At 40.2% G+C, this 18,365-nt stretch overlaps 1 protein-coding gene across 1 annotated transcript in view; it reads left to right on the top strand.

The window, feature by feature from the left end:
* The window catches only part of ARV1 (ARV1 homolog, fatty acid homeostasis modulator), a 115,570-nt gene extending 98,553 nt beyond the window's left edge, over positions 1–17,017 (top strand). The window contains exons 5-6 of the mRNA XM_053711896.1: positions 6,340–6,564; positions 16,669–17,017. Of these exons, the coding sequence (XP_053567871.1) occupies positions 6,340–6,564; positions 16,669–16,772 (329 nt within the window). The 3' untranslated portion in view covers positions 16,773–17,017. The remainder of the gene's footprint in view (positions 1–6,339; positions 6,565–16,668) is intronic.
* The last annotated feature ends 1,348 nt before the right edge of the window (positions 17,018–18,365 follow it).

The raw sequence follows: 18,365 nt of genomic DNA, 5'->3' as shown, positions 1-18,365 counted from the left end.
TGGGTTTGCAGTTTGGCTCTGCTGATGCTGTTGCACCTTGGTTGCTAACAAACATTATGGGTCCGTTTAGAGGAGTTTCTTTGCTCCCTCAGGAGATGGGAGGATCCTTAGGGATTTCTCGGTTGTGGAGAGGATTGGTCTCGGATAAGTTTCAGTTGCTCTGCGGCCTATAGGGGTGTTGTGTTGATCTACACCGTCTAGGTTGCGAAGGAACGTGATGTTTTGTGTTCCTTCCAGTGGTGGCTGTGCTTCCCCTCTCACGCCTTTAGCATGATCATCTTTTTCTTGATCTTCTCCGGCTGCATATGTTTTTCCTAGCTTGTGAGACATCCTCAGTCTATTGTGGCCTGGGGGTGGGTCTTAGTTGCGGTAAGGGATTTTCCATTTGCGATCCTGATCGGTGGTTGTCGTTAGTCCACTCTGTGTAGCGGTTTATGCATCCGCCAGTCCTTAGGATTCTTTGGTTTGTCTATAGTCATTTTTCCATTTTCTGCTGCTGTCTTTCTCTGTCCTAACATTTGTCCAGGGAGCTTAGCGAGCAGATCTTGGTTGTCTTCTTGAAGACCTGAGTTGATCTTTCTGTCCTATTAGTCGGGTCCCCTTGTTGTTTTCAGGGGCTGTGACTGGGTTGTTGCCCTGAGTGTGGTGTCTTCAAGGCTTGTATCTCGGTTGCTATAAAAAGTGTATATAGGAGCGCCTACAGGCTAAGGTATATCACAGGGCTAAAAATAGGTCAAAGAATGATAGAAGAAACAGCTAGAGTAGTAAAACAATCCTGACCAAATACTCCGTATGAAATCGTTTTAATCAATAGGGTAATACACAATTATCTAATATATACCGATGATACTTCAAAATGTGGACAAATACAATAAAATACAATAAAATTACAATTGCAATGAAAATATAATAGAGCACACTAATAAAGTACTCGATACAATATAGATATGAAATCTAAAAATATCTGAGCTTGTGGGCTACAGATTGGGATACACTATTTCCACAGAAGAATAGTAATGATCCTTAGAGGACCATACTGGTTAAAAATATAAAAAATCTTATTGGCAAATCTTTATTAAAATGCAACTAAATCCACAGATAATCTAGTTGAGGTTGGTACAATATTAAAAGTAATCTCTATTATTAAACCATAAAAAGGGATAATATCTATTGGTGAACCAGTGAATGAAACACTCAAAATTGTGTCCAATGTATCAAAAAAACAAAATCAAACACAAATCAAACAAAAAAAAATAAACAAAAAAAATCACAATATGCAAAAAGACAGTGCTTAATCAAATCTTGTGAATCCTAACAAAAGATAAATCCTAACAAAATGTACTCTACGTGTCCTATCCTAAATTCGAACAGTACCGGTATGTTCTAGTGTCACTAATCCGCTTTCCTAGCGGTAATTCAAAACACCAAAAATAAAACAAATCGCTGACTTAAGTGCCTAGTGCGATAAAATTGCCCCTAAATATCCTAAATGTTATTGTGGTGGTAACATTTCAAAAAAGTGAAGTACAAAGGGGTTAAAACACAAAGGGGTTAAAACACAAAACTTAACAAACAAATATACGTTTTAGATAGAATAAATAAAAGTCAAGTTTAAGTCCAAAGTCTTTTGATGTCCCTCGATAGGGTCCGAAATGGCCAATAATCCTGGGAATGTAGCAATCCAAGCAAATACTGTATAAAATAATCCTGAAAAAGAAAACAAAGTGCACTAAACAAAAAAGCCTATGGGGTTTCAGATTATCGGTAAATAAACTTACTCCATTAGGTTATATCCTGGAATTATGGTAAGCCTCACAAATCGTGTGTCGATATTCATCTACGCGTTTCGGTCCTCTGAAGAACCTTTTTCAAGACATAGTGAGGCTAAGTGTACACTAACCTTATATAGTGTGGTTAAGGGTTGTTCCTTTGAGATATTGGCGCCAAAAAAGGTCGGATGGAGCCGGATTTCCTGCCAGATCTTCAAGGCTATTTTCCGCTAAACCGGATGTCATAACATCCGCACTTCCGGTTGTCATAAGACCGGAAGTCTCTATTATGTGTACTTCCGGGTAAACTATTTCCGGTGCTTGCGGAGCCATTTTGGAAGCGGGCTTCTATATATAATTTAGTGGCTAACTAGTTCACAAATATTTGAGTAGAGTCTTTCAAAAATGTATTCCTTTTGGAACTAGTGGACAATATCTCAATAGTTACTTAAAGATTATTATCGGCAACTTCAGTAATTTCGTTGGATAATGCCCCCTATATCAGACTGGGGATTTTTTAATGATTTTAGGCTTCCATATTCCAGGATTTACAATAGTCATATGTTACACAATATACAACATATACACATAATGAGGGTATTAAAAACCATGTGTTTTATTATTAATTATACCATATTTAACTGAATTATCATTGTTTCTATTTTGAAGCTGTATTTAAGAGCTCTGATTCAAATGGGGTAAAGAATTTCCCTTTAAGCGGAGTGGTAGGTGTTTTATTGAGGTACTATATATAAGGGTCGTTTTTTTTTTTGTTTTTTTTTTTAATTTTCTTAAGTGTGTGGTGTGTACTATTGCCGATGATATTAGGGGATAATCTATTTCATTGCAGTATTATTCTGATTGTTTTTAGACTTAGAATTTTCAAAATAGATGTAAACTGGGTTTGCAGTTTGGCTCTGCTGATGCTGTTGCACCTTGGTTGCTAACAAACATTATGGGTCCGTTTAGAGGAGTTTCTTTGCTCCCTCAGGAGATGGGAGGATCCTTAGGGATTTCTCGGTTGTGGAGAGGATTGGTCTCGGATAAGTTTCAGTTGCTCTGCGGCCTATAGGGGTGTTGTGTTGGTCTACACCGTCTAGGTTGCGAAGGAACGTGATGTTTTGTGTTCCTTCCAGTGGTGGCTGTGCTTCCCCTCTCACGCCTTTAGCATGATCATCTTTTTCTTGATCTTCTCCGGCTGCATATGTTTTTCCTAGCTTGTGAGACATCCTCAGTCTATTGTGGCCTGGGGGTGGGTCTTAGTTGCGGTAAGGGATTTTCCATTTGCGATCCTGATCGGTGGTTGTCGTTAGTCCACTCTGTGTAGCGGTTTATGCATCCGCCAGTCCTTAGGATTCTTTGGTTTGTCTATAGTCATTTTTCCATTTTCTGCTGCTGTCTTTCTCTGTCCTAACATTTGTCCAGGGAGCTTAGCGAGCAGATCTTGGTTGTCTTCTTGAAGACCTGAGTTGATCTTTCTGTCCTATTAGTCGGGTCCCCTTGTTGTTTTCAGGGGCTGTGACTGGGTTGTTGCCCTGAGTGTGGTGTCTTCAAGGCTTGTGTCTCAGTTGCATCTACTCGTGGTAACTGTTCAGGTCCTTTGGACTGTCGGTGACTTTGCGTCCCCGGGGTCATTTTTTGTTTTTTCTTTCAATATCAAGATTCTTTTTTCTGTGAATATGTTTTTTCGGTAGGTGCCTTCATTGGTCCATCTCTTACCCTCCTGTCTTGGCATTCTGTGTCCTCTTTGGCTTGGGTATAAATTTCCCATAAGTAATGAATGCGGCTGTGATTTCTTTCCCATTAGGAAGCAAACATAAATTATGCTTACCTGATAATTTTCTTTTCTTCCGTGGGAAAGAGTCCACAGCCCCCCGCCCGTTTTGGAGGCGTTGTTGTTTCATCTTCTGGCACCTTTTCACCTTGATTCTTCTTCCACTGTTCCTTATTCCTCGGCTGAATGACTGGGGGATACGGGAAGTGGGAGGAGTATTTAAGCCTTTGGCTGGTGGGTCTTTGCCTCCTCCTGGTGGCCAGGTACTTATTTCCCATAAGTAATGAATGCGGCTGTGGACTCTTTCCCACGGAAGAAAAGAATATTATCAGGTAAGCATAATTTATGTTTTATGTACAGTATCTCACAAAAGTGAGCACACCCCTCACATTTTTGTAAATATTTTATTATATCTTTTCATGTGACAAAACTGAAGAAATTACACTTTGCTACAATGTAAAGTAGAGAGTGTACAGTCCCCTCAAAATAACTCAACACAAAGCCATTAATGTCTAAACTGTTGGAAACAAAAGTGAGTACACCCCTAAGTGGAAATGTCCAAATTTGGGTCGAAAGTGTCAATATTTTGTGTGGCGACAATTATTTTCCAGCACTGCCTTAACCCTCTTGGGCATGGAGTTCACCAGAGCTTCAAAGGTTGCCACTGGAGTCCTCTTCCACTCCCCCATTACGACATCACTGAGCTGGTGGATGTTGGAGACCTTGCACTCCCTCACCTTCCGTTTGAGGATGCCCCACAGATGCTCAATAGGGTTTAGGTCTGGGGACATGCTTGGCCAGTCCATCACCTTTACCCTCAGCTTCTTTAGCAAGGCAGTGGTCGTCTTGGAGGTGTGTTTGGGGTTGTTATCATGTTGGAATACTGCCCTGCGGCCCATTCTTCAAAGGGAGGGCATCATGCTCTGCTTCAGTATGTCACAGTACATGTTGGCATTCATGGTTTCCTCAATGAAATGTAGCTTCCCAGTGCCGGTAGCACTCATGCAGGCCCAAACCATGATACTCCCACCACCATGCTTGACTGTAGGCAAGACACACTTGTCTTTGTACTCCTCACCTGGTTGCCACCACACCGGCTTGACAGCATCTGAACCAAATAAATTTATCTTGGTCTCATCGGACCACAGAGGCTTCCTTCTGGGACAACTGCCATGCAGACCAAATTGATGCAGTGTGCGGCGTATGGTCTGAGCACTGACAGGTTAACCCCCCACCCCTTCAACCTCTGCAGCAATGCTGGCAGCACCCATACTTCTATTTCCCAAAGACAACCTCTGGATATGACGCTGAGCATGTGCACTCTTCTTTGACCATGGCGAGGCCTGTCCTGTGAAACCACTGTATGGTCTTGCCCACCGTGCTGCAGCTCAGTTTCAGGGTCTTAGCAATCTTCTTATAGCCTAGGCCATGTTTATGTAGAGCAACAATTCTTTTTTTCAGATCCTCAGAGAGTTCTTTGCCATGAGGTGCCATGTTGAACTTCCAGTTACCAGCATGAGAGAGTGTTAGAACGATAACACCAAATTTAACACACCTGCTCCCCATTTACAACTGAGACTTTGTAACAATAACAAGTCAAATGACACCGGGGAGGGAAAATGGCTAATTGGCCCTAATTTGGACATTTCCACTTAGGGGTGTAGACATTAATGGCTGTGTGTTGAGTTATTTTAAGGGGACAGCAAATTTGCACTGTTATACAGGCTGTACACTCATTACTTTACATTGTAGCAAAGTGTAATTTCTTCAGTGTTGTCACATAAAAAGATATAATAAAATATTTACAAAAAAGTGAGGGGTGTACTCACTTTTGTGAGATACTGTATATAGTTTGGTGCATATTGGAACACCTAAGCAAACAAAATAAATTAAATTTGTGTAGCTTTAGTGCAGCCTGTGTCACTCTTTAGCAGCTGACTATTAATATCACCCATAATATCATCTGCTTCTCTCTTTTTACATTTGGTGTACATTATTTACTTCTCCTACAATACATTTTTACATTTTAACACACCTTCCACAATGGCCTCTTTGCTGCACAAGCAGTTTTTTTCCCAGCACCCAACAAAGGATATTTTTTTAATATATATATCTCAGTAGGCTCTTTTTGCAACGATTAATTTTGCTTCTGTTCCTTTTGGAACCCCTGCATAACCAAGAGTTACCTGTATAAAGTAGTGGACAAATATTCAAAGAAGCCAGAATGTGTCTCAGTTTACAGAATTTTACTGGAAATGTACCACGTGAACAGGCTGATGAGTTTTACATATTTCCACTACTTTCTCTTGTAGAAAAAACAAGTACGAAACTCCAAAATTGTTGAAAAACATAATTATGCAGAACATTACCATTTTTTTTTACAAAAATAACAAACCTTTAAATAAAGTACATCCATTAGAACCAGCATAACGGTTATGGTTCGTATGTATATTTAGATATTAGGGATAAAAGTATATTTGTGTGCAGACCATTGCCCTATTACAGTATCTTAGGAGAAATAAACAATGGTCCATTCAGAACAGAATGTTAGAACAGCGTTTAATATAGTTTGCTGCCAATAGCTAAGAAATGTGGATGCCTATGAATTATTTGATTTATGGGGCACACTAGAGGTTTAGGAACTATGTTCCATTATATTAATTTTGTTAAAATAAATGAATTAATTTAAAATAAAAAGAACCATAGTCACAAATCCGTATTAGGTAAAGTAGCTGCAAAATGTGCTAAATTCTACATAAACAAATGAATAGATTTTTTTTTATCTCTTTCTCCTAGAACAATCTGCATTCTTTGTGGGCATTTTTATTGTTTTATCGCTTGCAAGACTCCAAACTCTACAGACACGATCTGACTATATTCTGCTATTGAAAGCACTTTTGCTGTCAAGTTATGGGAAGCTCCTTCTGATTCCAGCAGTAATCTGGGAACATGATTACACTCCTCTGTGTCTCAGACTAATCACTCTTTTTGTCCTCACATCTAACACCCAAGCTATCATAGGTAAGCAATTAGACCGATGTTGTGCAAGTGAATTCTGTCAGTCTTTCTATCTGTCTGCCTGTCTATCTTTATATTTATCTGTCTGTCTATCTATCTGTCAAGTAGCACTGTCCTGTGATACATCTAGAACATATATATTTTTTAATGTATTTAAACTTACCATTTTGTTAATAGGATTTGCAGGGTTTTGCTATTTCAGAGCAGTTCAAGGATATAGTAACAAGATAGTAGGTAAAGTAGTACTAATGGTAAGTACATATAGGTGCCAAATATTTTTGTAATCAACAAGCACCTGTTAGGGGGGCAATATAGCACTAAGGAGACTCATAGAAAAATGAGTTACAAAGTCTGTCACAAAAAAGAGGGCTTTACCCCTAAAATTATATAGGAAAAAATCTCACTGAATAATACAGAAACAATTTTTTAACCATTCATACTTAATCTTTATTAGTTTAACTATTCAATCATACACGTTTAAAAACACTTTAAACTCTCTAGATATTAATATTTAGCATAGGTGTGTGAATAATACCTCTGAGAATCATGTATCTAGATGTGAAACATTGTAATTGGTTTGTATAATAGCAGATACAAACAATATCTTTTGTAGTCGGCTATTAATAAATTCAGAAATAGCACTGTAACAAGAGGACCTGTTAATATGTGGGATGTCAGGTTACGAGATTAAAGCTTTCTAGCTAATACTCTATCGGTAATTTATAAATTCCTTGCTTGCGCAGTTAACTTTAGCACAGCTGTTCAGTGTAATAGATTCTGTCTGCTTAAGCTCCTTCTATAGCGGGGGGCTAGATTAACGTTTAACTTACTTGTTTCACTATCATAGCATAATGTCTGATCTCAGAATATAACACATATTTACAAGTTATTGGCAAAAATTATTGCAATCAACAATTATCATAGTAAGTAAGCGAGTGTGAACTCTCTGTAGACCCCTGACACGTTTTTCGCTTACGCTTCCTCAGAGGGAACCAATTACAATGTTTCACATCTAGATACATGATTCTCAGAGGTATTATTCACACACCTATGCTAAATATTAATATCTAGAGAGTTCAAGTGTTTTTAAACGTGTATGATTGAATAGTTAGACCAATAAAGTATGAATGGTTAAAAAAGTGTTCCTGTATTATTCAGTGAAAATGTTTCCTATATAATTTTAGGGATAAAGCACTCTTTTTTTGTTACAGACTTTGTAACTCAGTTCAAGGATATACCAACTGAAAAGCCTGACAGATTTTGTTTTTCTCACCTCCTTTGCTATGGCCACTACGAGGCCACTAAGAAATAGGCTTGTGCAGTCCTTGTAAGCTGACACACTCAATTCGTAGGGTTGCACTATAGTAAAAAGTAGTAGCAGCACTCTCAATACTTCTCAGCTTTCTTTATTGCATATCCAAAAGACAAAACAAACAGAACATTTTGGGTATGAGCCCTTAAAGGGACATGAAACCTATATTTGTCTTTCATGATTCAGAGATAGAGCATGCAATTTTAAACAATTTTCCAGTTTACTTCTATTGTCTAATTTACCACAGGTCGGGATCCATTACTGGGTTGCAACACCATGTTTACTGGGTCACAACTTGTGTGTGTTGTAGGAGAGTGTGCAATGTGTTGTATGAATGTGTGGTGTGTGTTGTATGAGTGTGTGTGGTGTGTGTGTTGTATGAGAGTGTGCTTGTGTGGTGTGTGTGTGTGTGTGTTTTATGAGAGTGTGTGTGTTTTATGAGAGTGTGTGTGTTGTATGAGTGTGTGTGTGTTGTATGAGAGTGTGTGTGTTGTATGACAGTGTGTGTGTTGTATGGCAGTGTGTGTGTTGTATGAGTGTGTGTGTTGTATGAGAGTGTGTGTTGTATGAGCGTGTGTGTGTGTTGTATGAAAGTGTGAGTATGAAAGTGTGTGTGTCTGTTGTATAAGTGTGTGTGTCTGTTGTATAAGTGTGTGTGTGTTGTATGAGAGTGTGGTGTGTGTTGTATGAGTGTGTGTGTGTTGTATGAGAGTGTGTGTTGTGTATGAGAGTGTGTGTGTTGCATGAGTGTGTTCTTGTGTGGTGTGTGTTGTATGAGAGTGTGTGATTTGTTAGTGTGTGTTGTGTGTGTGTGTTGTATGAGAGTGTGTGCTTGTGTGGTGTGTATGTGTTTGGTGAGTGTGTGTGTTGTATGAGTATGTGTGTGTGTGTGTGTTGTATGAGAGTGTGTGTTGTATGAGAGTTGAATTACCATACAAAGTACAGCACTAATTGTAAACCCTTGATTAATGTCAGGTGATTTCATCAGCGTTTCTTTTGCAACATATAGCGGTACACAGTAAACAATTGTATCAAAGATACACTCACTTGTCTTCGCTTGTCTCCAAGCTTGTCACTCCTCCTTCTCGCGGTCAGTCCGAAAACTTTACAAGGATAACACTTCTGTGTTTTGCTTCTTTCGCTGCCCCAATCCTGGATGTGACTTAACAGGCTGTGAGTCCGCCGCTCTCTGGCGTGCTTACGTGATTGAACGCTGGGAACCGAATCCTGTCCCTGCTGGATGTATGCTAGTCCAATAGCTGTCCACGGTAAACTTTCCACAAAAGAGAGAGTGCTAGAGCGGCTATATCAAAAACATCCTTTATTTGAAAAATATTAATAAGGTTACCAACGAGGGCTCAATACAACAAACATAAGTTAAAAACATAACAGAGTGACACACATCCCCTCAGATAGGACGCGTTTCGGGTTGCCCCGTATTCACATATGGTTAGGGCGGGCACTCTGATCCCAGTTATACTGCGGAAAATTAGAAAAACACCTGATGTCAATACAACTGTATAATAATAATAATATAATATTATACTAGTTTGATTATTATTCTATTGCTAGTATAGGTAATTGTTCTAGGAGGCATTCGAACATTTATGTATATTCTAAACACCAATATACCTCATTGTAAATCTGTATATAAAGACAGGTAATATTGTACTAATTTGCTTAGCCTCTCAATATCGAGATAATACCTATATTTGTCTTTGGGCTGAATAAAAGATATATATACACCTCTTATATCAACACCATACAGAGTGAACAAGAGGTCCTGCTCACAGCCTTTAGTTAAATGTATGGAAAACATACCTTGTATAGTTTAGAATATACATAAATGTTCGAATGCCTCCTAGAACAATTACCTATACTAGCAATAGAATAATAATCAAACTAGTATTATAATTTGTTTTTGTATTAGTATGAGAATGACAGCTTGATAGACAGTTGTATTGACATCAGGTGTTTTTCTAATTTGCCGCAGTATAACTGGGATCAGAGTGCCCGCCCTAACCATATGTGAATACGGGGCAACCCGAAACGCGTCCTATCTGAGGGGATGTGTGTCACTCTGTTATGTTTTTAACTTATGTTTGTTGCATTGAGCCCTCGTTGGTAACCTTATTAATATTTTTCAAATAAAGGATGTTTTTGATATAGCCGCTCTAGCACTCTCTCTTTTGTTGTATGAGAGTGTCTGTGTTGTATGAGAGTGTGTGTGTGTTGTATGAGTGTGTGTGTGTTGTATGAGTGTGTGTGTGTTGTATGAGTGTGTGTGTGTTGTATGAGTGTGTGTGTGTTGTATGAGTGAGTGTGTGTTGTATGAGAGTTTGAGTATGTGCTTGTGTGGTGTGTGTGTTGTATGAGAGTGTGTGTTTTATGAGTGTGTGTGTATTGTTTGAGTGTGTGTGTGTTGTATGTGTGTGTGTGTGTGTGTGTTGTTTGAGTGTGTGTGTGTGTGTTGTATGAAAGTGTGTGTTGTATGAGAGTGTGTGTGTTGTATGAGAGTGTGTGTGTTGTATGAGAGTGTGTGTTGTATGAGAGTGTGTGTGTTGTATGAGTGAGTGTGTGTTGTATGAGTGAGTGTGTATTGTATGAGAGTTTGAGTATGTGCTTGTGTGGTGTGTGTGTGTTGTATGAGTGTGTGAGTGTGTGTTGTATGAGAGTGTGTGTTGTATGAGTGTGTGTGTGTTGTATGAGTGTGTGTGTGTGTGTGTGTGTTGTATGAGTGTGTGTGTGTTGTATGAGTGTGTGTGTGTGTGTTGTATGAGTGAGTGTGTGTTGTATGAGAGTTTGAGTATGTGCTTGTGTTGTATGAGTGTGTGAGTGTGTGTTGTATGAGAGTGTGTGTGTTGTATGAGTGTGTGTGTTGTATGAGTATGTACTTGTGTGATGAGTGTGTGTGTGTGTTGTATGAGTGTGTGTGTTGTATGAGTATGTGCTTGTGTGGTGTCTGTGTGATGAGTGTGTGTGTTGTATGAGTGAGTGTGTGAGTGTGTGTTGTATGAGAGTGTGTGTTGTTTGAGTATGTGCTTGTGTAGTGTGTGTGTTGTATGAGAGTGTGTGTGTTGTATGAGAGTGTGTGTGTTGTATGAGTATGTGTGTGTTGTATGAGAGTGTGTGTTGCATGAGTATGTGTGTGTGTTGCACGAGTGTGTGTGTTGTATGAGAGTGTGTGTTGTATTTGTGTGTGTGTGTTGTATGAGTGTGTTGCATGAGTGTGTGTGTTGTATGAGTATGTGCTTGTGTGGTGTCTGTTTGTGTTTGATGAGTCTGTTTGTTGTATGTGTGTGTTGTGTGTGTGTGTTGTATGAGTGTGTGTGTTGTATGAGAGTGCATGTTGTATGAGTGTGTGCTTGTGTGGTGTGTGTGTGTGTGTGTTGTGTTGTATGTGTGTGTGTTGTATGAGTGTGTGTGTTGTATGAGTGTGTTGTGTGTGTGTGTTGTATGAGTGTGTGTGTTGTATGAGAGTGTGTGTTGTGTGTGTTGTATGAGAGTGTGTGTTGTGTGTGTTTGTTTGGTTTGTGTGTTGTGTGTTGTATGAGAGTGTGTGTGTTGTATGAGAGTGTGTGTGTTGTATGAGAATGTGTGTTGTATGAGTGTGTGTGTTGTGTGTAATAAAGTGCGCAACTATTGTAGTCACTTGTCAATAATTGCAGCTCTCTTGTTTTTTTTTTTTAATTTTTCAGACCAAGCATAAAAATAGGTTCAGGAAGGTATGTGGTATCCCAGCACTGGGTTTTGAGGGGAAAAGTTTGAAGAACCCTGATATAAATAATGTGTTCTATTGCCAGGTCCAAACGGTCAGAAAATGGAAAAGTGCTGTGGTCCTTAAGGGGTTAACTATGCAATTTTTTATACATACATATAGCACTGATAATTTCTCACATTAAAGTGAAAGTAAACCATGGGCGCCAAGCCGGATTTACCGCACGGCTATTGGCTAAGAGGTGAAAACGTCACCTCTTAGCAAAACATTTTTTAGCCGTGTTCTACTGTAGCAGCTAAGAATGGCTAACGGTTAAAACAAATAAAGGAGCTTTCTACATGAAGTATCTTATACTTCATGAATGAAAGTCCCCTTTATTTGTTTCAAAAGTTAATCCTAGCATTTGTATAACGCTAGGATTTACTTTCACTTTAATGTGGGAAATTATCAGTGCTATAAATATATATTTAAAAAATTGCATACTTAACCCCTTAAGGACCACAGCACTTTTCCATTTTCTGACCGTTTGGGACCAAGGCTATTTTTACATTTCTGCTGTGTTTGTGTTTAGCTGTAATTTTCCTCTTACTCATTTACTGTACCCACACATATTATATACTGTTTTCTTCCTAATGGAAAAGAGTCCACATCCGCATTCATTACTTATGGGAAATAAGAACCTGGCCAGCAGGAGGAGGCAAAGACCCACCAGCCAAAGGCATAAATACTCCTCCCATTTCCCCCATCCCCCAGTCATTCTTTGTCTTTCGTCCCAGGAGGTTGGCAGTGATGTGTCAGAAGTTTTCTTTTAAAATTATTTTTTCATATGTCTCTTATGGAGGGTGCTACCCTTCGACATGGGACGGGAGTTTTAAGTAGTCCTGTCAGTCTCTAGTGGAGGGCCTGGTCGAAAGTGAGAGTCCGGAGATGCAGTGGGAGCTTCCCCTGCGACACCATCCCGACTCGTATTTTCAGCTCCTTTTCAGCACCTGGTGTTGCCGAACTTCGTTTCCCACATGCTGTCTTCTCTCAAGTCCATGACGGAGGGGATGCTACTATTCGTCACACTTGAAAGGCCGTGTTCCTGTTCCACGGCGTAGATTCCGGTAAGATCGTTTGATTTTATTCCGTTATGTGATTATTATGACAGTTAAGTATGGGCCTCGCTGAGGCACCTTCTGCTCCGATCTGGGAATCATGGGATAATTCCTCCTTAGGGTGGATTAGTGAATGGGGTAGGGCTTTTGATCATGTTTGTTATGTGATTCAACCTGCTTGAGTGTGTGCATAGGGGCTCTGCGGCCGAGACATATGCCTAGGTGGCACAGAACTATACCTTCGGGTTATGCCTATTTTATTCAGACTTGCTTAATTTTTGTGATGGGCCTAGTTTTGCTGCCCTTTAGTGGATTCGGATTTCACGGCTCATCTGGTGACTGGGCGCGTTTTTACGCTTGGATGGGTCTTCTTCCCCTTCCGCATTCCTGACTGAGTGGCGACGGCGGAAAGAGTCTGCTCCACTGAAGTCTGGTGTTATAGGAGGTGATGAGTGCCCCCAGCCATTGTGGGTGTCAGGTGCCAGTTGTTTTCGTTTTTTTCAATCCCTGTTTATCTTGTGCAGTCTTAAGCCATGGAGGATTCCAATTCCGGGACTATTTTTATATCGGATCCTGAGTCGTCCTCGGGTGAGGATTGTAGTTCTGAGTCGTCCTCGGATTAGGACCGTAATTTGGCCCTGTTGTCGCAAGTCTGCCAATCTTGTCTCTTGCGCCTGGATAGTTTGCTGGGTCCCTCGGGCTCGGGGGATCCTGGGCCTTCCGAGCCATCGGCCTCTGGGGGCTCTGCTCCTCAGGAGGCGCCTTCCCAAGCGCATACTCCTTTTATTTTTGAGGTCCCTAATATTAATGTCCCCTCTGCGCAGGGTGGATTGTTTGCCCCGGAGATGGCGGGACATTTGCGATTTAATATTTTAATGGCACTGATTCGCTTGGAGGACCCTGACGTTTCCTTGCAGTTATGTGCCTGCCTGCCTATTCCAGGTGTTCAGACTGTGAACGGCACTATACTATTCCCCCCAGGGGTGTTTGTTCCCCCTTGTTCTTTGCGTTATAGGATTGTGCGGCCGCGTGTCCTATTAAGACTATTTTTTAATTATTGGGGTATCCTTTCCTTTATGGTCCGAGGACTTCTCAGTTCTCCCAAGGTTTTTCGAGATAGGCTAGTGGGGATGTGTCTTTCCCCAGTTGGTCTACTGTGAGCTTTCCCAGTCCTTTTGTTCTGGAGGTTTTGGTTCCCGTTTGGCAGGTCCTGCGGAGACATAGTTCCTTCTGGGCGGATGCCTGCGGGTGCCCTTGTTTTTCTTTTATCCGGTCTGGATTATTTTTCTTCTGTGTTCCCTATGGGAATTCTGGGATTGCTTGATTTAAGTTCTTCTATGGAAGTTGTTCCCAGATTTCTTCCAGAGTTTTGTGTGTGACCTGTTACTTGTTAGTGACGCATGTTGCGTCTGCCTGGTCCGGTGGGACCTGCTGATGCTCTTGTTCAGTTATTTGTTTTTAGACAAAAAAACACGCTATTGTTCTGGACCTTCAGGTCTGGATGTCGGAAACGCTTGGGCTAGCCTGTGTCAGTCCGCACCCGATGTCGGGACTGGTGGTATACCACTGCGTCCTTTCGCATCCCTGATCCGAGTGGTGTGGTCCTTACCGCGTGGAGTGTTTAGGCCCTTTTGAGCTACTGTGATGGTTCTCCTAGGGTCTTTGCCATCATGTAGTTTAGGCTGTCATGCGGAGGTGGCCAATGTCCTTTACCTCCGCCCCTGCGAGCTTTTTTTAGGCTCTGATGAGATTTTGGATTGACTTCTCCGGTGTGGTCACTGGTGCCCTGGTCGTTTTAATCGCCCCTTGGGGGTTTGGGCGTGCGGTGGGCTCTGTTTTTGAAGTCCTGTGCCTCGGGGCTACTGATTAGGGTTTTTTCCCTATCGGACTTGTGCTGATGTTTTTTTTGCAGTATCTCTTGTGTCCTTCTTGGATTTTGATTCGAGGTGCTTGTCCTCATTGAGATAGCCTGCCAGCGGGTCCGGCTTAGGGCATGTTGCCTTTGGCACTGACTTATGGAAATCTGGTTTCCTCCTTATGATTCCGTTGTGGATCTCGGGGGAGAGTCTAGGTTTTTGGCAGTCTAGCACTTCATTCTATCCGTATGTCCCTGTTATGCCCCTGGGTTTTGGGTCCGGGTCAGGATGGGTCCTATTGTCTCCCTTTTAGGGAGTCTGGGGTATTTCGGTTTGATACCTTTGGGGAGAATGGACTCTGGACCTTTTTGTTAAGGGGTTCCCATTTCCTATTCCTCTTTTGTGTCTAAGACTAGCTCTAGCTCGGTTTGACCTCTTTTTCCCCTTTGTCTCTGCCTTCTGTAGACTTTGTCACAGCGCATGGGTTGAGCTTGTTGGTCGCCTTGCCGCTTGTGTTAAGGGGGTTCGAGCGGTTGCTCTCAGTCTTGACCCTTTTTGTGGAGTCCTGGGAGGTCTGTATTCCTTTCTGTCCTAGGATTTGCGCTGGTCACTCAACACTTTGGGCGTTCTGTGCCTGTACAATCATTTGAAGATTGGTTGGGTGTCCAGGGGACACGTGCTCCCTGTCGCGCGTTTTTCTGAGGGACTCTTGTCTCTCTTGGATTAGCTTCGCTGCCTAGTAGCGGAAGATTTGCTTCTAATAAAAGCTATAGCGGTTTAAAAAGTGTATTTAAGTATGCACCGTGCACCAGCATTTTAAACACAGCACTTGCTCAGAGAGCCTGAGGTGCTTTTGCCATCTGGTAATGACTACATTTGTTAATTGCTGACATGATACAAGCTCTGGCGCTCTGAGCAGCTGCAGTATTTAAAATGCTGGTTCACTAAGAATATCTAGCTATGCTTCACATGCACATGCAGAGAAAAATGTTAACACTAAAACTTTGATAACTTTTACTAAAAGCATTTTTGCCAATACATGTTTATTGCAAATATGTTTCTAGTAAAAAATGTAAAATTGTATCAAATTCCTATATATTCCTATATATTCCTATAGACTTTTAATGGTGAATTTAGTTTTTAAAAAAAAAGTATTGATACGCTTTTATAATTAAAGGGATATTCCAGCCAAAACTGAAATCCACATGGATGCATTTCCGTTTTGAATAGAAACATTTCTGTAATATACATGTATTAGCAAAAATGCTTCTAATAAAAGCTATAGCGGTTTAAAAAGTGTATTTAAGTATGCACCGTGCACCAGCATTTTAAACACAGCACTTGCTCAGAGAGCCTGAGGTGCTTTTGCCATCTGGTAATGACTACATTTTTTAATTGCTGACATGATACAAGCTCTGGCGCTCTGAGCAGCTGCAGTATTTAAAATGCTGGTTCACTAAGAATATCTAGCTATGCTTCACATGCACATGCAGAGAAAAATGTTAACACTAAAACTTTGATAACTTTTACTAAAAGCATTTTTGCCAATACATGTTTATTGCAAATATGTTTCTAGTAAAAAATGTAATTAATCTATGCGCATTTAAATTTTGACCGGAATGTACCTTTAAATGGACAGTACACCCGAATTGTTTTTGTTTAAAACTATAGCTATGTGCATAACCAACACAGTTATATTAATACATTTTACCTCTGTGATAACCTTGTATCTAAACCTCTGCAGACTGCCCCCTTATCTCATTGCTTGTGACCGACATGCAATTTAGCCAATCAGTGCAGACTCCTAAATAACTCCACAGGAGTGAGCACAATGTTATCTATATGACACACATGAACTAGTACTGTCTAACTGTGAAAAACGTTCAAAATGCTCTGAGCTACGAGGAGGTTCTCAACTGCTTAGAAATCAGTTTGAGCGTAGCTAGGTTTAGCTTTTCAGAAATACCACCAAGGGAACAAAGCAAATTTGATAAAAGTAATTTGGAAAGTTGTTTAAAATTGCATATCCTATCTGAATCATGAAAGTTTAATTTTGACTAGACTGTCAAATGAATTGTATATTTCACATCATTCACATATATAATATGTCTCTTTTCTTTTTAGTTACATTGAGTGTGGGCAGGAAATTGTCACTGTTAGCCATCATCAGCGGGCTGCTTTTGGAAAGTGCATTGTGTTGTTTCCAGCAAACATGGCCATCTATATGACGATAATTACCAAAAAATATTATATTTCCATCTGACTTTTTTATTCAAGTACCCCAGCAACGTTATGACTAAAGTTTGGTTATTATATTATTTATTTGTTTGGTCATACATGTGTTTTTTTAAAGAGGTATATTTTTCACACAATAAAAAATATATAAAAAATGTATTTTATTGTAATCAAAAATGTTTTTCATAGATAAGCAACAAAAGATTTAAGATAATAAAATAACAGGAGGAGCACAACATTTGCCTATTGTTTGATATATTTATTTATAGACGAAAACAAGTTTACAGTGATTGGTCAAAAAGTGTCCACAGTATGTGATGTGAAAAACATAATTTCTCCTGCATTGGTGTGTCCGGTCCACGGCTTCATCCTTACTTGTGGGATATTCTCCTCCCCTACAGGAAGTGGCAAAGAGAACACACAGCAGAGCTGTCCATATAGCTCCCCCTAGGCTCCACCCCCCCAGTCATTCTCTTTGCTGCTCTAACTAGTAGCACCTCCACGGAGGTGGTGAAGAGTATGTGGTGTTTAGTTGTAGTTTTTATTTCTTCTATCAAGAGTTTGTTATTTTAAAATAGTGCTGGCTTGTACTATTACTCTGCAGCAGAAAGTGATGAAGATTTCTGCTAAGAGGAATATGATTTTAGCACCAGTAACTAAAATCCATTGCTGTTCCCACGCAGGACTGTTGAAACCAGAGAACATCAGTTGGGGGGAACAGTTTGCAGGCTTATCTGCTTCAGGTATGATCAGTCATTTTTCTAACAAGACCATGTAATGCTAGAAGACTGTCAGAAAATCCCTCTGGGATAGGTAAGCCATTTTCCTTACAGTATAAATTGATGGCTTATATTAAGGGCTCTATGCTGGTTGACACTAATTGTGGGCTTAATTGATTGCTTTTTAGCACATTTTTGGCTATAAATAAGGTGTTTTTTTCAAACTTAAAACACTTTTGGGGTTTAATTTGTGCCTGGCACTTGGTTAGACACCTATTCTAGTCAGAAAGGCCGCTCCACTCTGAAATGAAGAGGAAGGAAGCCTCATTTTCGCGCCTCAATTGCGCAGCATTTTTTGACTAGGCAGTTCATGCAGTTTCACGTGGGGAGTCCAGAGGCTCAGAAAAGGACTCCAGACAGGTTTATTTGCTACCAAATTTATCCCTTAGGAAGGTAAAGGCTACAGTGGAAGCTGTGGCAGGGGACTGTACTGTGTTAACCGGTTAATAACTGTTATCAGCTCCGGTTTGGGCACTGAGGGGTTAATTGGTCTGAAAATGTGTGTGCAATCTTTTCAAAGCATTAAGACACTGTGGTGAAAATTTCATTAAAATCGGATGTGTATTTAATGGGTTTTTGATGTTTCAATAATAAAGTGTGCATTTTTATTATTTAAAGAGACAGTAACGTTTTTGTAAAAAATAATTTTTATTGCATTGAAGTTCTGTTAAGATTTGTCAAACATGTCTGATCCTTCAGATAGCCTATGTTCTGTATGTTCAAAGTCCAAGGTGGTTCCCCCATTAAATTTATGTGTGAAGTGTGCCATAGCGTCCAAGCAGCTTAAGGACCATTCAATCACACTTA

Source organism: Bombina bombina, chromosome 4 (genome assembly GCF_027579735.1).
Source record: "Bombina bombina isolate aBomBom1 chromosome 4, aBomBom1.pri, whole genome shotgun sequence".
Lineage (NCBI taxonomy): Eukaryota > Metazoa > Chordata > Amphibia > Anura > Bombinatoridae > Bombina > Bombina bombina.
The sequence above is the reverse complement of the archived record's forward strand: the minus strand, read 5'-3'. Positions and strand labels throughout refer to the sequence as shown.